Source organism: Theropithecus gelada, chromosome 3, assembly GCF_003255815.1.
Source record: "Theropithecus gelada isolate Dixy chromosome 3, Tgel_1.0, whole genome shotgun sequence".
NCBI classification, from domain to species: domain Eukaryota; kingdom Metazoa; phylum Chordata; class Mammalia; order Primates; family Cercopithecidae; genus Theropithecus; species Theropithecus gelada.
The window spans coordinates 178,512,086-178,532,539 of NC_037670.1; the positions used below are offsets into that span (position 1 = coordinate 178,512,086).

Below are 20,454 nucleotides of genomic sequence, written 5' to 3' on the forward strand. Positions count from 1 at the left end.
CTTACTCCTAAGCCTTGTAACTGAGATGTGGCAAGTCAGAATCTGGTAGTTGGTGTACAGATAATTGGGGTTTTATCCTGTCTGAACAAGAACTAACCCACAATCCAGAGACAGCCAGGGACAAGTGATGCTTATGGAGAATGAAGACCTAAGGAATATTTTCTGTGTCTTTGAATTCCCAGCAGCCAAAATGTTGCACTTAATGAATGCTTCATGAATGATCAATTACATCATATGACTGAGATCCATTCTGGATATCTGTACCTTCCTCTCAACTATTTCCACCCTATTGTTCATAAACCAATCTTGAAAGAATTATTTACCTCCCTACTAAGAAATATGATCACTTACATGCTGCAGGTGTGGGTGAGGAGGCACGATGCTATTCTACTGAATCGTGATCTCCTTAGCATAGATTTTTGATAGTTTAATTAAAAACAGAATGCGAGACTGGCTTTTATCCTCATTCACTGATGGACATGATGTGTGTTCCCATCCATACTGTTTATGAAAGGCAATCAATGTTTATGGTCCTCGCATTTTACTAATTATGAAACAAGTTTAACTCTTTCTTTTTTTTTTTTTTTCTAGCGGAAGATAACAGTCTGTCTCAAAAGAAGAAGGTCACTGTGGAAGATCTCTTCAGTGAAGACTTCAAAATTCATGACCCCGAGGCTAAGTGGATAAGTGGTAAGTCCAGGTCCTTCATGCACGGGACATTGCTTCCCCACACCTCACCCCCACTTTCAATAGGTTGGGTCTAGTAATTTGCCTCTCAGATTTCCCCCTTTGGCCACAAAAGGGGATCTACAGAGCTTTTGCTGTGATCACTGTCAGATTATCATTCTATGAAAGTGTGTATCTGGTGAAATCAGGCTTTTGTAATGGTGTTGCCTCCCAAGCATCCACACAGCCTTCACTCAATGAGAAATGGGTCTGCTGAAGACATGTCCTCGGTGTGCCACCTCCCAGAGACATCATTTCCCTGGGGGAGCTGTGGGGTGTTGCTTAGCAACAGGAACAGTGCAGGGCACGGTGAGCTTTCCTTCCTTCTCCACAATCTTCATTCCCTTTTGTTCTCTTGCCCTCTTTCCGTTAGGCAGAAGGACCAAAAGCAACTCACGGGGTTCTTGTAGAATAGCTTCCAAATGAACCATGGAGTGCCGTACGCAGATGCAGATTCATTTATTTTCCCTGTTGAACTTTAATTTGGATTAAATCTACTTTCCTTGTGTGGAGGATTTTTTTTAAAAAAACAACAGAACAAAATACAGTTGGGGGCAGAAGGCATATGTTCATAATGCCTGTGTTGGTTCAGAACATAATCTATTTCTTCTAATTGCATCTGAAATAATTCAAGTGCATTCATGGAAGATGCACCCATCCCTCCGCAGGCCAAGTTGACAGCATCTCCCTGTTGTCTGCATTGCTGTTGCTTACATTTAGTCTTTGCTTCAGTGGAATACACTTGAAGGTTTATCCTCAGGTCACACAACCTTTATAGTGATCAAAGTCTAGTTCAGATCCTTGCTTTTATAATAAATGAGGTCCAGAGAGATCAAATGACTTTTCTGAGGTCACAGAGCTGACGAGTGCAAGCTATGGCTAGCAGCCTGTCCCCTGACTTCCAATTCAGTGCTCTTTCCACCGTCCTGTTTTGCTGAGTGATCAAGTGTCGCTGTATTTTTTTTTTCTGTCAAACTGCTTCTGAAATGCCTTTTCATGCTTCACAAACTCTCAGAAATCAATTAACAATGACTCTTGGCTATTAGTCTCCTCCTTAGGGCAACCACTTCTCTTTTGTCCTCTACTGTTGCTAATCTAAGGGTCAGATTTCTAAAATGCATGCCTTCTGAGATCCATCTACTTTTTTCATTTCTTTAAAAATGAAAAAAGTAGATGGATCTCAGAAGGAATGCATTTTAGAAAAATGGGGAGAAATGAGAGCAGTATATCATGAACACCAAGGGCACACAGAAATTAAAAAAAAAAAAAAAGCACAGAGGTCTTTCTGTTTGGCGGAGGAATTGATTTTGCGTTTTGTTTTCGGTTGACCTGGTGTCTGCTGTATGCTTGTGTTCACCCGCTGCATCAGCAAAGGCAAGCACTTGTGGCATGCTGCAGGTAGACCTTCGGAGAAAAACATGACTACTCTCCGTGAGGAGCTCAAAGCTGTGTTGGAGACAAATCTGAGCAGCCAATGGGAATCCTAACACACCAGATGCAGAGAGGAGGATCTGAAGTTCTTTCTTCTCAAAGGACGTCCCAGTGACAGTGCACAAACTCAGTCTTAAAGCGATGGCGAGGAGCTTGTTAGAGAAGGCTGAGAATAGAGCCCTGGAAGAATGTTGGGTCTAGAATGTTAGTCTTGCTAAACCCTGGTTGGGGGAACCAAAACCGAGCTGAGAAATAATGCCCAGCAGTTACGAAAACAAAACAAAAAACACTTAGACTTGTGGTATTTTAAAAAAATGAGTGAGGTAGGGCACAGTGGCTCACACTTTGGGACGCCGAGCCAGGCAGATCGCTTGAGCCCAGGACTTTGAGACCAGCCTGAGAAACATGTGGAAACCTCACCTCTATACAAAATTAGTCAGCCATGGTGGTATGCACCTGTGGTCCCAGCTACTCGGGAGGCTGGGGTGAGAGGAGGCTTCAGCCTGGGAGGTCCAGGCTGCAGTTAACTGTCATCATGCCACTGCACTCCAACTTCAGTGACAGAGCGAGGCCCTGTCAAAAAAATAAATAAATAAAAGAGTGAACTCTTTGGTACTTGTCAAAAACCAATTACAAAGGCTCCGTTCATCATTGCAGAGTTACTTCATTCACTTTCAGCTATTATGTCTTTAGGGAGCAGGTTTGTCCACGCAACTGTTTCTCAGTGGTATACATGGGAATCACACCACCCACCACCACCACCACCACCACCACCAGCACCAGCACCAGCACCAGCGCCAGCACCAGCACCAGCACCAGCACCAGCGCCACAGGCTCCTCTTTCTGCTGCTTCTCCGCTTCTCCTTCTCCTTCTCGTGGAGACGCAGAATCCAGGGATGAATCAAGAGGCCAGAAACGAGAGACACCAAACCTGAGCTCTAAGGTTCAGAGTAGGTTGGAGGAGGGCCTGGGAAGATGCCATGAGATGCTGAAATAAAGTGTATTCACACCTATAAGATACATATTTTTATTAGAAAACCCGTGGCATCAGACTTGGCCTAAAGCAGCATTCCACGTGCCAAAAAACAAACAAACAAACAAAAAAAAAGATATGCAGAGATGTGGAGACACCAGAACACAGATGTTTCTGGAGGAATCTATGCCAGTTTATGGTATGAGGAGTTTGATTTTTAGGAGCAAATGAATGGAGCCTGCTCAGAGATGCGCTGGCTTTCTGGCCAGAGGAGACCAGCCAGATTTTCTTTATATCTGCAAAGCTGGGAGTTAATACGTGCAATTGAGAAGCGGCTATGTGCCCAGCGGAAAACGCCCAGCCTGTCTGTCTCAGCAGGTCACTTCTGTTCATAAAGACCACCTGTGGTTCTAAATGGACCTGCTTTGGTGTTGAGGAGAATTCTTAGGATGATTCTCTGTCTGTAAATGCACACACTGAAGGTGAAGTTTTGCCCTGAAGTAACCAGGTGGTCGGGTCCCCAAAGACAGGTTTCGTTTGGAGTGTTTTGGAATTTAATAATTCCATTCACACATGACTCTCAGCTTCCCCTTACCTTTTTTTTTTTTTTTTTTGACTTGTTCCTCTTCCTAATCATTCTCTCTCCCCGCTCCCTAAAGAGGCAATAGCTTGAAGTGAATGAAGTAACTTTGCAATGATGAACTGAGTCTTTATAATTGGTTTTGGACAAATACTATAGAGTTGGCCCATTTCCTAATACCACCAGTCTAAGTGTTAAGATCTGGGAAAAGATTACTACAAATCCGTAGGATTATCTCATGTTGTAGAGCTGGGATGAGCCTTAGAAATGATGAGAACATTCATTCATTCAGTAAGAGTTTTGTGAGTGCCTACAGTGTAGCAGACAAATTGCTGGGCCCAAAAGGGGTGAGTGATTTGTCCATGGAACTGTTTCTTAGTGATAGACAAAGGAATTATTACCCACCACCGTCTATCACCACTACCACCATCACAGCCTCCTCCTCCTCCTTCACATCACCATCATATAACATCATCATCAAGATCGTATCATCATCATTATCTTCTGGGTGTTTACTGTGTCTTAAGCTCTAGGCTAAATGCTTTATATATAAAATATATATTATAATATACATTATATATTAATTATATATAATATGTAATATCGCTATATAATATATATTTTATATAATACATTATATAACATCTGAGATATATAATATATATTCTATATATAGAGAGAGAGAGACAATTATCACAACTACACTGATTCCCATTTTACAGATAAAGAAACTGAGTCTCAGGGTATTGAAATAACTTGATCAATATCACAAAGTTAGTTACGTAGCAAAATTCTGATTTGAACCTAGGTCTGTCTGGTTTTTATAAACTGTGCTATACTGGATAAAATTCAGGTCTCCTGCCAATTTCTTTTGCAACCTTAGTAGTTACATTGTGTATTTTAACCAAAATTATAGGTTCTGACTGGTTCAGAATTATTGCCCTCCCTTTGAAGTCTCTATTCTAGCTTTCTTATTCCCATAGTGCCCATGTCGAAGTTACAAAATGCCCAAGAGATAAAGAAAAATGGTGTAATTCTCTACAGAGGAAGAGACTTGATTTTTTTTATTTTTATTTTTTTTAGTACACATTAACTACTGAAGTTAACAAATGTACCTTGGGTTTAATATTGGACTTAGCAATCTGGAACTAATATACTTTATTTATCAGGAGGAAATGTGTTGGGTTAGAATTGAATTTCCCTTCCCTCAGTTTTATACTGTATGCTTAATTTTTTAAATCTACCTTGTCTGAAAATGCTTGGTACAACAGCCTCACATTCTCTAATATCCTGAAGCCCTTGTAGACTTCCCTACTTGTTTGTTACAACTACTGGGGCAAGCCAAATGCGGTGTGTAAAGCCATGAAAAGGCCCACTCTGGGCCAGGTGTGGTGGTTCACGCCTGTAGTCCCAGCACTTTGGGAGGCCAAGGTGGGTGGATCATTCGAGGTAAGGAGTTCGAGACCAGCCTAGCTAACACGGTGAAACCCTGTCTCTACTAAAAATACAAAAATTAACCGGGCGTGGTGGTGGGTGCCTGTAGTCTCAGCTACTCGGGAGGCTGAGGCAGGAGAATCGCTCAAACCTGGGAGATGGAGGTTGCGGTGAGCCAAGATCGCGCCACTGCACTCCAGCCTGGGCAACAGAGCAAGACTCTGTCTCAAAAAAAAAAAAAAAGAGAGAAAGAAAAGGCTCCCTCTGGGCCCCCTCTCAAAGAGGCGCACACTCCCGGAAGTGGTCACAGCATACCTCTCCAAGTATTTGCTCCGTTGAGTAAATTCTTTTACCTGTTATAACAACCACATTGCACTTCTCAAGCTTTAGGCTCTCCTTTGTGCCATTCTGCGACTCCACACTAGGGGCTGTGATGAGGTATTTTGGTTACTCTTTGTTTACATGGACCAACCATCCTGGGCTCTCCTGGCCCATTCCCTCTTTCCTATTCCTAGATGATGATAATTGCAAATCACACCTTCTCTGCCCAACCCTGCAAACTCCCTCCCCATCCTCCTTCCCAGCTGAAACTGCCAGAAGAGAGCTTAGGAACACTCCCACTGTCACCTCAACCGGCGTCAACACTGCCGCTGGCTCTTCACGCACCACCCCCAGCCCGCCCCTGCCCGGCCCCCGCAGCTGACCTGTCCGCTGTCTGCACTCAGTCTAAAGGAAACTCAGGTGCACTTGCTTCACTTACCTGAGGAATCATTACAACAGGCCCCTCCTTTCTTCCCTAAATTTTTGTCCTGTATTGGCTGATTCCCATCGTGAACCAAACATCCTCTTCTTTCTCTCACCTTAAGGCAAACACCTTATCTCGACTCCACACGCCCTGCCAGGCCCAGCCTGGCTTCCCTGCTCCCCTTTGCAGCTTGAAGCAGTCTTTTATCTATAACATCTCCAGTTACTCTTTTCCCACTCTCCCTAAACCCACTCTTGTTAGGCTACCACGCCCCACACTCTCCAAAACTCCTCTTGTCAAGGTCAGGGATGACCTCCAGGTTGCTAAATGCAACGGGCATTTCTCAGACCGTCTGATTTTACCTGTCAGCAGCACTGGACACAATTGATTCCTCCTCTGCCCTGGATACACGTTTTTCTTCCTTGTCACCTCATGGGTATCTCCTTTGCAGGAGCCTTGGCCGGTTCTCCCTCTTCTCCCTGACGTTTAATATTGCTGCAAGACTCAGTACTTATTCCTCTCCTTTTCATGGCTGCACGCCCTACCTCAGTGTCTCCCTCCAGTCTTACGGTTTTAAATATCCTCCATTTGCTGAGGATTCCTAAACATATGTCATCAGACTAACCTTCTCCCAAATCTCTCAGATGTCTGAGAGACATTTCAATTTTAACCTTAATCTCTCCAGGTCCCAGTCCTTGATTTCCCCCCAAAACCAAAAATACAAAAGAAAAAAAAATCCACCTTATCCACAGCCTTTCTGATGTCAGTTGATGGAAAAATCTGTAGAACAAGCTAAGAACCTTCAAGTCATCTTTTATTCTACTTTTTCTCTAACATTCCACATCTGATCCATCATGAAATCCTGCCAGCTCTGCCTTCAGAAAATGCGTGCCCATCCTAGCCTCCACGTGATGTTTGGGTGCGTGAATACCATGGCAGACTTGGCATCGGTCCACTCGGAGGCTCGGAGGGCTGGACACAAGCCCAGCAGCAGCAGGACAGGACCAAGGCTGTGCTCTGGCACCTCGGGTAGTTGCTCAGGTGCAAGGAGAAGGGGTTGCTTGAGTGACTGGGGTGGAATTTTAATGTTTCTAACTTTAAAAGTCTGAATTCCTCAAGTTTCTCACTTATCCTCATTTTGTACTCCCCAAGGGGAAATAATTCACCCCTATAATGTTAGGTATTGTCTATATGATGATGAGTTTCAATTCTCTAGCTCAAATGCTCTTCCGAGCTCTACACTTGGAGGGAGGGGGTGTGTGTGTGTGTGTGTGCGTGTGCACATGCATGTCAGTCACTGGCTAATTTCCATGTCCACTGCAGGGTCTTACATTCACCTCAAGTCTTCATGCCCAGCACCACATCATCCTCCCCCAGCCTCTTCACAGACCCCCTGCTGCCCACTGTGCCCACTGAGCACAGCCCTGGCCCCCCCAGACCCTCCACATCTTGGACTCTTCGTGCTCTGTTTACTTCTCCTGACTCATCATTGGCCGTCTCCCCAGTTTTCTCTTAAATTTTGCCTACATGAACTTCTTTGAATTGCTTCAAAAGTCCATCTTCTTTCCCCCCAGAGTGGCTCTTACATAGGCTGTTCCTCCTGCCCAGCACACTCCCTCTCCTCTCCGCGTCCACTTGTCATCACTCCTAGTCACCACCCTGAGTGTTGTCTTGTTCATTTAAGTTGCTCCCTAATTCTCGCTCTGCCCCACATTGACTCTTCTAGTTTTGTGTCTCCTATATCCTGCACTGACCCTTTTGTTACATACGTTAAGTATAATTATTTATGAATGCAAACTCTGCAAGGATGGGACTCGCATCTCTCTATTTCCTGCTGTATCCCCAGCACCAGCAAAGCCCCCAGTTTGTGGCCATCCACGAAGACTTCTTGGGCATTTTCTCATTTGATACTTAGGCAGCCTAGGTTTATATATATTTATTTATTTATTTGAGATGGAGTCTCGGAGACACAGAGGTGTCTGAGGAAGTGTGGTCAGGGAGGCAGGAGGAGAACTTCTACCACACCACATCAAAGGCATGGCAGGAGAAAATGCTCTAGGCGAGTTAGTGTGCTGCCGATTTTGTAACCGCAGATGTAAATGAAAAACCACCCTACAGTGGTCACACACCTCTTCCTGGCTCACAGCCCCAGGGACATGTTTTTGTAAACAATAATAGTGATCATTTGAGTCATATTTAATCATTTGAGTTGTATTTCTTTCTGTTAAAAGGTAAACTGAGGCACAATACAATTTTTTTTTTTTAAAGAATTTATTTGAGCAGACAGTGACTCATGAATTGGGCAGCTCCAAACCAGAAGTGGTTCTGGGGTTCCACCAAGGGATCAAGGAGGAAAGATTTTATAGAACAAACACAGAAGCAAAGGAAAGCAACTATTTGATTGGTTACAGTTATGGAGTGGCCTTATTTGGTGAGTCCTGTTGGAAAGTTCTTAGTTACATAAGTTAGTTGGGAGCTTCTGACTGGTTAGTCTTTAAGTTTCACTTTTCTTTAATACAGGCATTTATGAGAAAAAGCTCAGGTCAAGTTTTGTTTTGTTTTGTTTTGTTTTCGAGACGGAATTTAGCTCTGTTGCCCAGGCTGGATTGTAGTGGTACAATCTCAGCTCACTGCAACCTCTGCCTCCCAGGCTCAAGCAATTCTCCTGCCTCAGCCTCCCAAGCAGCTGGAATTACAGGCATACGCCACCACAGCCTGCCAATTTTTGTATTTTTAGTAGAGACGAGGTTTCACCATATTGCCCAGGCTGGTCTTGAACTCCTGACCTCATGATCTGCCTGATCCATCCACCTCAGCCTCCCAAAGTGCTGGGATTACAGACATGAGCCACTACGCCTGGCCCAGGTTAAGTGTTATTTATGTTTGCAAATCACACAAGGTCAAGGTCACTTACACTTACAAGGCCAACTGGCTTTGTCTCTGTGAGGAATTTTCAGGCGTTTTAACTTACTTTTAACACCCCTAACCACACTAATTTATGTGGCAAGTACCTTCTTACTGACACTGTTTCAGATGCTAGTGGGGAAAGGTGGATTCCAGAAGCAGGGTGAAAGATGCTTACATGTGGACAGCTTTCTACCCTCTCTTCAACGCATGTGTGACCAACAGAAAGTGTCTCCTCTGGCTTAACAGAATTTGTCACTCTGCTCAGGTAGCTGATGCCACTGCACCTGGTGAGCCACCTAACTCACCAAACATATTTGCTTTTACAGATCTGCCTTTTATGAAGGCAGCCCAGGCTAACCCTTGGAAATGGTTTGATAAGCCTCATGCCCTGTGCTCTGAGCAAACCGAAGCCCCCTGCCTCCTTCAAGCAGTCTCCTCTCCTCCCGTCTCCTCCCAGTATCTCTAGGATGCAGGCAGGCCTGGAGCTGATTGACAGAAGCTGCTCGCTGGGCCTGGTTAGCTTGTCTGCTAGCTCCAGGCAGAGCTTGGCCTCACAGCCCATGCGGCTCCTGCCTCCTCCCTCCTCCCTGCAGCATGTTCAACTTTAGTCTGAATATGGTGATAGACCATGTGGCTGGCACCAGAATCTCTCCGCTGTCTGTGTTTGTTTACGCTCATTTTCATTAATCCAGCCACTTGTTAGCAGAGAGCCCTCTGTGTCTCTAGGATGCGGTGCTAGAGAGACTGTAAAATTGAAGAAAATTGCTTCCTTTGAATGGAGGAAAATATCAGCTGGCTGGTTGATACTGGAAAAGTATATGTTTTAGAAGATAAAATTGGAGTTAGTGCACAGGGCTCAAAGCAACTTGATTTCCATATGTGCTTTATCCTCTCCTCTTTTGTTATGCTGAAAAACCAGATGGATTTTTTTCTATAAAGCTTATGGGGTTAGGTAGAGGGGGAATTCAAGTTTAAAATGGTTTGGGTATTTCCAGTGCTTTTCGGAGGCCACATTTTTCAATCAAAACCATGAAGCCTTAGAATTGCAGAGAGTAATAAAGTCCCCTTGAGGTCATTTGGTGCAGCAGCCTGTATCCCGTGGCCAGCAGGGAATTCAGGGAAGTACCCACGAAGGACAGGCTTCATAAGAGGGACAGTGTTCTCCCATGGCTCTGAGAGTGTCTGGAGAGCATAACAGTGATCATTTGAAGTCATCACATAAAATACACATTGAAGCACATCATTGTGCCTTAATGGAGTCCTTAAGAAATAAACAAAATGTAATTATGGTTTACATTGGTGTAAACCACCAGTTTATTTTTTCTCTCTTTTGTTGTCATGCTCAAGGTCGCACCTTTCCTTAAGAGAAGAGAGCCTCCATTGTCTGGCATTAGGAGCCCAACCATGTCTCTGACTATTTTTGTGCAGTAAAATCTGTCCATGCCGTCACTCCCATTTTTTCTGCCGAACACAGTTTCAACAGCATCCTGTCTGCGTGGCTGGGCTCATCCTTAATGCATCTTCCCATTTCTGGTCTCTGAGCTAAGACAATTATTTGCTTAAACTTCTGCAAAAGTTTCCTATTGGAGTTCTCTATAGTACCTACAGGAAGAACTCAAAAGACAGTATCATTTAGTGCCAGTGGGAACGGAAGCAATAATTGCAACAGTAACTGTAAGGATAACAGTAGCTGTATGAAATATCTCAGTTACTTCATTTCAGTCTTCACTGAAACTCATAGAGGCAGGAATTTGTACCTTTACTTTAGAAATAAGAAAACTATGCGTCAAAGACATTAAATCACTTTTTCAAAGTTACCAAGATGGCTTTAGAGAATCCAGGGTGTTCCTGCCTCAGTGTGCTTTGCCTCCCCGGTCTCCTCACCACCCCTACTCATGGCCTTTATTTTATTTTATTTTATTTTTTTTTTTTTGAGGTGGAATCTCACTCTATTGCACAGGCTAGAGTGCAGTGGCACGATCTCAACTCACTGCAACCTCTGCCTCCCAGATTGAAGCCATTCTTCTGCTTCAGCTTCCTGAGTAGCTGGGACTACAGGTGTGTGCCACCATGCCTGGTTAATTTTTGTATTTTTAGAAGAAACGGGGTTTCACCATGTTGGTCAGGCTGGTCTCAAACTCCTGACCTCGTGATCTGCCTACCTCAACCACCCAAAGTGCTGGGATTACAGGCATGAGCTACCATGCCTGACTACTCATGGCCTCTATTACCACATTCCTGGCCATATCAGGTTCGTTGGCAGCTTTGTGACTTTATTGCTGTCCTCTTTTTCTGCAAATACCTTTGCTCATCACTTCTCTGCTTCAGAAATTCTCATTAATCCTCATGGCTTGACCCAAAATACATTCTCTCTGACTTTTCCAAATTAGAATTAGTTGTTCACTCCACGATGTTGCAATAGAACTTTACAAAACTTCAGTCAGAGCATCAGCTTGTGAACCAGCTAGGGTTGGACCACCTTGGGGATGCAGCCCACTTGGCAAAGGCTGGATGCACTTCCTCAGTCTGAAAGCAGCAAGAGGTGTCTTGGGCCAGGGAAGCTGATTTCTTCCACACCACTCTGGTCCCTTCCAGAGGTGCTGTAGGTCCTCTGGGGGGACTCTAGTTCCTAAATGATGGATGGTGCTGGGCCCTGCAGCTGATGCTGCTTAATTCATAATTTGGGGACTCAAGTCTCTGCAGGCTCCACTGGGCCAACATGCTTCCTGCAGAGATACATGTTCAGACTCTTCTAATTACTTTTCCTTGGCAAATGTTGCATCTCTGGGAAATTTAAATACAACTTCCATCTTTGTTGACTCCAGTTTAGACCCTGGCCAAGACTGAAATCGCATTTCGACTTTGTTTATGTGCAGTACACAGAGGGACAGACTCTTCTTTTTTTGTTTTTGTTTTTTTGATTTAGAGAAATAAATATTTGATTTTGTGTGTATATACATGTATGCACATTTTTTTTTCTCTTAAGAGATTTCACGTGAGATTTTCATGGTTTTTTCCTACTCCATTAACTAGACAGATATTCTCCAGGTCATTATATGGTTGTTTCCAGGGCTCCAAGGATCTTCAAGAAATAATCCTGAGGACCCCACCATACTCAGCCCCTCCATCCTCCTACCTAGTAGAGCAGATGGCAGGACACGCCGTGAAGCATGCCTTGTGGCCAGCCTGGTCTTTCTTCAAGGCCAGATCAAAGCCTGCGGCAGACGGTTTTCCGCCTGGCAACACAGCTCCGCCCCAGCAGCCCACAGGACGCGCGAGTTTGTTTTATTTCAGTTCCATTCCAATTAAAAGAGTCTGAGAGCTCAGGTGAATCCTAATGCACTGTAGCTGTTTGGCCCAAGGGTGAGATTCTGCCGCATCTTCCTTCCAGAGTGAAGCGCATTCGGAAGACCCGTTAATTAGAGGCTATTCATCCTTCAACACGATGATCCTCACATGAGCACTGACACCACCATTTATTGTCTCAGCTAAATTACTTCACAGAGTCCTTAACCATGGCAACCTGCTAGGGCCTAATTAATTATCATTGACATCTTTTCAAACGTCGATCACCTGCTTAATTAATCAAAAGGACTCACTTGATCTCTGCGGTAACTGAGCACCGTCCCCTGTGACTCATCAATCTTTAGCCCACAGCATGTCTCACTTCACATTCAGGTGACTGTTTGTACCTCTGGCTCTTGACAGCAAACATCTTGGGGGCCACAGGTGTGTTGTAGTAATTATCATAGTTCCCTCATAGTTCCCTCATATCATAGTTCCCACAGTGTCTGGGGTGCGATAAAGTCTCAATAAATATTAACTGATTGAATGAATGATTCAGCAAATGGGCAAATTGAGTCTCCACAGAAGAGGACTCTGGGAACTGAATTTCTGGTTGATTGAGGGCTGGCCAGGCTCTTTATCGTAACGCTTCCATTTTAAGAAAGTAGACACACCTAGGCCGGGCGCAGTGGCTCACACCTGTAATCCCAGCACTTTGGGAGGCCGAGGTGGGCGGATCATGAGGTCAGAAGATCGAGACCATCCTGACTAACACGGTGAAACCCCATCTCTACTAAAAATACAAAAAAAAGTTAGCTGGGCGTGGCAGCAGGTGCCTGTAAGTCCCAGCTACTCAGGAGACAGTGAGCCGAGATTGCGTCACTGCACTCCAGCCTGGGAGGTAGAGCGATCTGTCTCAAAAAAAAAAAAAGTAGACACACCTTTGTAATGAGAAACACACGTCTGATTCTATTTTCTTGCTTTAACTGGGACTCTCTAACAGATGAAAGAGATAGCTCCTAGTACTACTCATACTAGATGTGTTCTCCATCATAAGTTTGATACTTGCCACTTACTGATCACGTGCAGAATGTGCCAGACGAGATGCTAAGTTCTTAATCACTTACAACTCTCCTATGAAAGACAGGTGATGCCATCATCTCTACACAGCCCACATATTTACAAATCTTCCAGCTGGATGGGGTCATCCAGAAACACAGGCATGAAGCTATGTCCTATGGAAGGTACGGTGGCCTTTTAAATATTTGGGGTGTGATATCATCCTGGTCTCTTTTCCACCTAAACCCCTGTCCCTCCTCCATCCTCCATCCTGTGCATCACTGGGACCCCATGACATGTGTATCTCTCAGCTCTACTTTGCTACTAGTACTGCATGTTCCCTGTTTTCCAAAATACACTAACACAAACATGCTTCATAACAGACATTTACAAAAAGTGACAGGATGACAAAGCAGAACGTGGGTGCCACAGAAGATGAAGCAACATCGATATGAACAGCACGGCTTGCTCTTCTTAAAGCCCCTAGACATCCTTGCTTCAGAGAACCTTTCCTTGACTGCCCCTTTTTCTCTTGTTTATGGGGTCTTCCAACAACTGCATGGTTGCGCTGCGGTTGCTTCTACCACAGAACTTTTCCGTAGCCCCCATTGCCCTAAACTGTTGCCAATAAGGACATAGTTAAGGTTCAGGGATACAGAAGTGAATCAGAGTTCTCTTCGAACTTAGTGTGAATCTGATGTTCACGCTTACAATGCGTTAGGGGCCCTTTTGTGCAGGGCTGACACCTGTATCCTACGCTCCCTTCACAAGCTGAGTACTTGCAGGAGGCTGTTCTGAGATCGGTGTAGACCTTTCTCATATCCGGCGGTTTGCAGTTGAAATGGAATTCGTGCTTTTTGGTGTCTTTGCTCATATCTCTTTAGTGTAAAAGTGGTAGAAATGTATAGAAATAGATATAGCATCTGGATTTTGTGATGCTGAGCAGGTTCTGGGCTTTTAAACCCAAATTTCCAAAATAAGTGCCAGCCTCGCCTCTGATGCTTCTGCCCAACGCTCCCTGGAACCCAGCCTAGACCGTCTCTTGGGTCAGGATCTTCTGTTCTCTCTCAAGGCCCTTTGTTCATTCCCCCTCGTCTCTGAATATTTTGGGCTTCTATGAAATGTCCTCCCTCCAGAAAAAAACAGGTGATAGCTCTCAGATTCCAGCAATTTATGAAGCAGATTAATCTAGCTGTGCTGGTCAGGCCTCTCTCCTATGCTTCTGCCTCAGGTACCTTTCTCAAGGATAAAGGAAAATCCAAATGTAGGAATTTCCCCAAACCAAAGATGTATTTCTGGAATTTCTACCCTTTCCCAGGCAAGGAACCAACACGCGCATCAATTTTCTTAGCTTCTCCCAGCTCACATTCTTACACAGGACCACCACAAGAAGGGAAAGATAGAATAAACCTCCGAAGTTAAAAGTAGCAGAATATTTCTTATTCACACCAGTGTTACAGATTGGGGGCCCTAGAGTCAGCAAAGTTAAGTCACTTGCCTTAGGCCACGCAGCTAATAGGTGACAGAGCTAGTCTTTACTCTGGAAATGCTTCTGAGGATTCTGAAAACATGCCCAAAGTTCAGGGGAAAGTTATGTTCACTAAATACAAGGGCACCAATTACATCTTCATGGGGTTGAACTTGAATCTACAATGGGAATCTGGAAGTATCTGTGAAGGCTGAGACAGCACCCCCAGGTGTCTCTTCCCCCTGCTCCCTCGTGCCCTCTCAAGATCAGCCCAGCTCATTAGTGGAGCCCGTGGCCACATCCAAAGCACGCAGCCCACCTTGCTGCAGTCTTTTGCAAGCCAGGCATCCTGAAGGTCACAGCAGAAGTGCTGAGGGGTAAAGGATGAGTTTGTCAGCAGCCCCCCGTGGCTTCCTGGGGCTCTGAAGGGCAGCCAGATGGAGTGCGAGCTTTGCTTTTCCCACCAGATGTTATTTACTTATTTTTGCTGTTGATTTATTTTTCTGTTAGCTTCTCACTCCCATCTCAAACACCTCTGGGCACCAAATACTTTAATGTAGTTTGTGATCCGCAAAGACAAATTCCTAAGAAAAGTCTGAAAATAAAATAATGTTGCTGGGGAATTATTTGGGAGATTTAGAAGTGTTGTGTGCTGTATCTAACGTGTTGCCGGTGATTCCCATACATCCGTGCTAGCTGCTTGGGAATTGCCGAGTTCTGTGTCAGGAATTTTAATGGGCAAACATTCAGACCCTGCCCCTCTGCTGCTTAGTTCTCACCGGTGATAACACAGTTTACAGAGTGACAACCGGAGACCAGGAATGAAGCTTTATAAGTCACTCTAATTGTTTGATATCACTTGTAAATTGCCTAAGGAAGGAGACCCCTGTCTGACTATACTGTAGGTGCCTATCTGTGACACACCAGTGAACACGCACGTGCAATGTACAAAGGAGAGAATGCATGTGCGATGGTCAGCGGCTGAGAATGCCCCCCCCTGGCTAACATCGGAGGGGTGCATGGCAATAAAATGTCATCCCAATCTCTCATGGGATGTTATCTTTTCCAACTTTCTTCTCAACGGCTTCTGACATTAAAATAGGTTTTTACTGAATATAAAGTACTTATGTTCCACATTAAAACCCAGATTGTTGGGTTTTAAAAACTTAATGTTGGATTAAGATCTCCTAATAAGCAAGGTTAAACAAACAAATAAGGGGGTTGGAAATAAAATTAGAGCGTGCCAATTTACCAGCTGATGGGCATTAGCAACAATGGCCCTGTTAGCACTCCCCGAGATTCTTCATGAAGCTCACAAAATCCTTCCTCCCTGATTGCTCAGGTCCCACAGATAAGCCTAGAAGAAATTATTAAATGTCTAAGAAAAGACACATATACAAGGCTAAAAAAGATGTTTCTATTTCACTTTGAGGTTCAAGTAAACCCGTCCCCCTTTTTCTCTTCCCATCATCTTCCTTTGCCACTGGAGCCTAGAATTCTTCCAGAGTCCTTTCCTCCTCTCTCTTTTGAATCAGCCCTGGAGAGAGCTTAAAAGAAGAACAAAAGCTCCACCTTATCCCATCCCCATCCACCTGTCTTACGTATTTGAAGAACAGGAGAAGATAAATAAGATGAGCCAGCACGGTCATTTTCTAATTTTTATGGAGGGACTCGAATTTGAAACCGGCACCACTGACTGTGATCATGCCCCAAGCATATGAAGGATTTTCCTTTGGGCTCCAGGCAGATTTTGGCAAGTTCCTCTTCTCTGCCTGCCATGACCTTTAGAAATCATCCACTAATGTGTCTTTTCATGACTTCCCTCCAGCGTTAAGTTCCAGGAACCGAATCTCTTTAAGTGATTTCTGTCCAAACTCAGTAGCTCAAGGATCCCATCATGTTACCAAAAAAGACTAAGATCTCCATGGTTCTGGCTGCATCCGACAACGTAAACAGGTAAAGCAGCATCCGTGGAGCATCTTTTATTCACTTTATAAATATGATAAAGGGGCTGCTAGATGCCTAAAGCTCTGATTGGTTAGATGACTTGGGATCACAGAGGCAAACAAAACAAGATTTGTACCTTGTATGTAGAGCATAAAGTATATTTTAAATGTTAAAAGGCATCACTTTATTTTTATTTGCTTGATTTTGCTGGGGGCTGAATCTGTAACACCTCGGATAGCACCCAGGAAATATTAGTTAAGTGAATGCATAAAGACGCAAACCACGTGGTTCCAGAAAGGATTTTGGGAAACTCAGTGCAAACATCAGGTAGCAATATCCCAAATCCCAACAACTACAACAAAAAGAAAATAGGAGAAAAGATGAGATTTGTGCCCACAGTGCATGTTGATTTCATAGGAATTTCAAAAGAAAAAAGGACATCCATGGCCAGGAATATATCCAAAGCCTGCTTTCCCCTTCTCTTCTCACCTCTGCTGGTTTCTGGAGCTCACACTCGTTCCCCTTGTCCTTCTTTCCTTCCACCCATTCCCTATTCTGGCGTGATACTGCACCAGGTGTTGTACGTACATTAGCTCATTTGATGTTCACAACTATTCCTGGTGGCTGGTGGTGTCTCCATTTAACATATGAGGAAACTGAAGCTTAGAAAAGCCAATGCGGATCACAAGTCTCATGGCTAGTATCATAGGAGTGCAGATATGACTTGAGGCTTGTCTGTCTCCAAAAGCCTTTGATGTGGACCCTACACCATGCTTCAAGGAGATGGTTCTCTAATCCGGGATGAAGCTCTTGTTCTTCTCGTTTTCCCTTTTCCTCAACATATGAGGATTTGTTCTGAAGATCAGCAGTAAAATCTTACTTAAGGGTTGAGGCTTATTTTAAACTAGTCCAGAACTAAGATGTGACCCAAATAGAAAACAGTCAGGGAAAATCCATGAAGCTCCCACATCCATCTTCTGAAACATGGCTCAGTGACCCCAGTGTGCAGGTTAAACTTGAGATTCCTTTAGAAGATCGTGCTTCTTATATAACTAGGACTAATGAAAGCAGCCTGGAAATGAGTCACAGTTTGATATGGGACCCATCAAAGATGTCATTCGGCCTGAGGATAATGACCCCCTAAGACTGCTACAGGAGCCATGTTTGAGCTAGAGCCAGATCTTCTTGAAGTTTATGCTTCAATAACTTCTTTCAGCCCCCTCGGTGCTTTTGGGTCAAGCCTGACTTTAGTAAATGAATTATACGTTGGATAAGGGTCATTTTGGAAGTGAACCAAATGATGATAGGAAAGTAATTCTCTGCCCATACTTATGGTGTCATCTCTAAGCACAGACCTGCAACTTGCCATGGTTCAGTGAGACTGAGACCCTGGGTAGGTGCACCCATCACAGGCCTCACAGGGAGATTTTATTTAAATGACACAAAGAATCGAGGATTGGTGGCCCATTGTTTTATTTGAAGATGTAGACAGCAAAACTAAAATATTTGGATTTCTTTTGTTCCAAAAAAGATTTATCTTTATGTTTTGAATGCCTAAAGAGATAGCATAGTTATTGTATGACGATGGTCATCTGACATAAATGAAAATACCATTTAATGATATGAATCTTATTCATTCTAAGAAATTAAAATGCCTGTAATCATTCATTTATGCTGTTGCCGTGTTATTTGGCTTTTGTGAACTGTGTAAGAAGTTCTGATTTTTTAAAGAATTCAAGGGCAGGGGTCTGTTTCTGGAATTCCATATCAGCCACACTGTGGTTGCGAAACCTCTGTATATGGATGCAAGCAGGGGGTTTTGTTTGCATTTGGTTTGGTTTATATGTGGGCAAAATGTGTCACAGATCTGCAGAAACTATCCAATTTTATAGATCCTTTCAAATGTGGAGTTGCCAGACTTCTCCTAGGAATTGTAGCATGTAAGATAAGCCAGGTAAGCCAAGAAGTAAGAGGACCATCTGATAATTCCTATATTACTTAGATGGAAAGTGGAAGGCTCAAGGAAACTAGAAATTTTTGTGTATGTTGGTTCTTATTTATTAAAAGATATATTGATGGGTATTATGGCTTATACCTGTAATCCCAGTCCTTTGGGAGGCCGAAGCAGAAACATCGCTTAAACTCAGGAGTTTGAGACCAGCCCGGGCAATAGAGTGAGACATCATTTCTACAAAAAATTTGTAAAAATTAGCCAAGCCTGGTGGTGGACACATGTAGTCCCAGCTACTCAGGAGGCTGAGGCGGGAGGATCACTTGAGCCTGTGAGGCACAGGCTGTGGTGAACTGAGATCGCACCACTGCACTTCATCCTAAGCAACAGAGAAGGACCCTGTCTCAAAAAACATATATATGTGTGTGTGTGTGTGTGTGTAAAACTATATATTTATCACTTGTAAACTTCAGTAGCTTAATATTACTAACAAACTTACAGTGACACATTATACAAATGATCTCGGCACCCTAGAACTTAAAATCTAGGATGAATATGTTCTTATAATTTTTTTCTTTCTATATTTCAGATAAAACTCAGATACCTAAATTTCATGATAGCTTTCTCCCTAGGAAATTATATTCTCTTCTTATTGCAAGCACCACATTATTGATTTCCCTGATACCTCATTACCAAGACTTTTCTGCGAGAGAAAAGACGCTGAATACTTTATCCAAGTTTCACCTCAGGCCCAGTGATCCCCAACCCACTGTTTTCCCATCACTTTGCCTCCTCTAAGTCAATCAAATTCATTCAGTTAATAATTGAAAAAATGGTATACAAATAAATCAGGCAGATATAGACCTTGTCTTCAGGTACTTGCAGATTAAGGGGGGGATTCAGGTAAATGGTTAAAGACATAATGAAGCATGGGTGCTTTCCCGAGATACAGACAGAGGAGGGAGAATACAAAGAAATGGCAGCGTCTAGCTTTGGGAGCTGAGAGAGAGTCCCGTGGAGGTGACGTTTGAACCAAAGCAACATTTGCACGTAACTAGGACATTGCCAAGTAGAGGCGACTGGTATGAGAAGGGAGCAGGGAATTTCTCTGAATATTGGAGGTGAAAAGGGTTAGGAGAAAAGTGGTATATCCAGAAACTGATCAGAATACGGGTTTGGCTTCAGCCTGCAACATTTGGCATCTGGTAGGAAACAGGGCCGTGTGTGTGGAGAGAGGACACACCTTCAGGGCATTTCTGCAGGCCCCTCTCTAGCAGCTGGGGCCATGGTGGGCTCTGAGTGGTGAGAGCTTTTTATTTCTTAGATGATGAGGTTGGAGTATAGATAGTGGACTAGGAAAAAGACACGTATATATGTTTGGTTTTGGGGGGTTTGTTGTGGGTTTTTTTGTTGTGTTTTTTGAGACAGAGTCTCGCTCAGTCACCCAGGCTAAAGTGCAGTGGCTCACTGCAACCTCCGCTTGCCGAGTTCAAATGATTCTCGTGCCTCAGCCTCCTGAGTAGCTGGGACTACAGGCGTGCGCCACCACACCCGGCTAATTTTTGTATTTTTAGTAGAGACTGGATTTCACCATGTTGGCCAGGCTGGTCTCGAACTCCTGACCTCAAGTGATCCATCTGCCTTGGCCTTCCGAAGTGCTGGGATTACAGGCACCAGCCACTGTGGCTGGACTGTGTATATATTTTAATGAATCACTTTCTACATAAAAAGTTATTTGCAGGAAGCAATGGGGGGAGATAAGAATGACTTAGACAAGTCTCCTTCTTTTAATAAGCTTGGAGTCCAACAACAAGTGGGTGAGTCACAAACACCAACAGCTGTGTGTGTACCCAAATGCAGGAAGGGACACGGGAGGAAAAAGGCACCCTAAACATTTGGCACAGCAGTGCATTGAGCCAGGGACCGTCAGAGCTGAGCGCTGTGGGCC

At 43.9% G+C, this 20,454-nt stretch overlaps 1 protein-coding gene across 10 annotated transcripts in view; it reads left to right on the forward strand.

The window, feature by feature from the left end:
* Positions 1-20,454, forward strand: part of DPP6 (dipeptidyl peptidase like 6) — a 1,162,044-nt gene that overhangs the window by 723,132 nt on the left and 418,458 nt on the right. For all 10 annotated transcript variants that reach the window (XR_003118544.1, XM_025379256.1, XM_025379255.1 and 7 more), the window contains one exon: positions 592-690. Coding sequence is in view for 9 of the 10 variants with exons in the window: in XM_025379256.1 (XP_025235041.1) it covers positions 592-690 (99 nt within the window). In the remaining variant the exon portion in view is untranslated. The remainder of the gene's footprint in view (positions 1-591; positions 691-20,454) is intronic.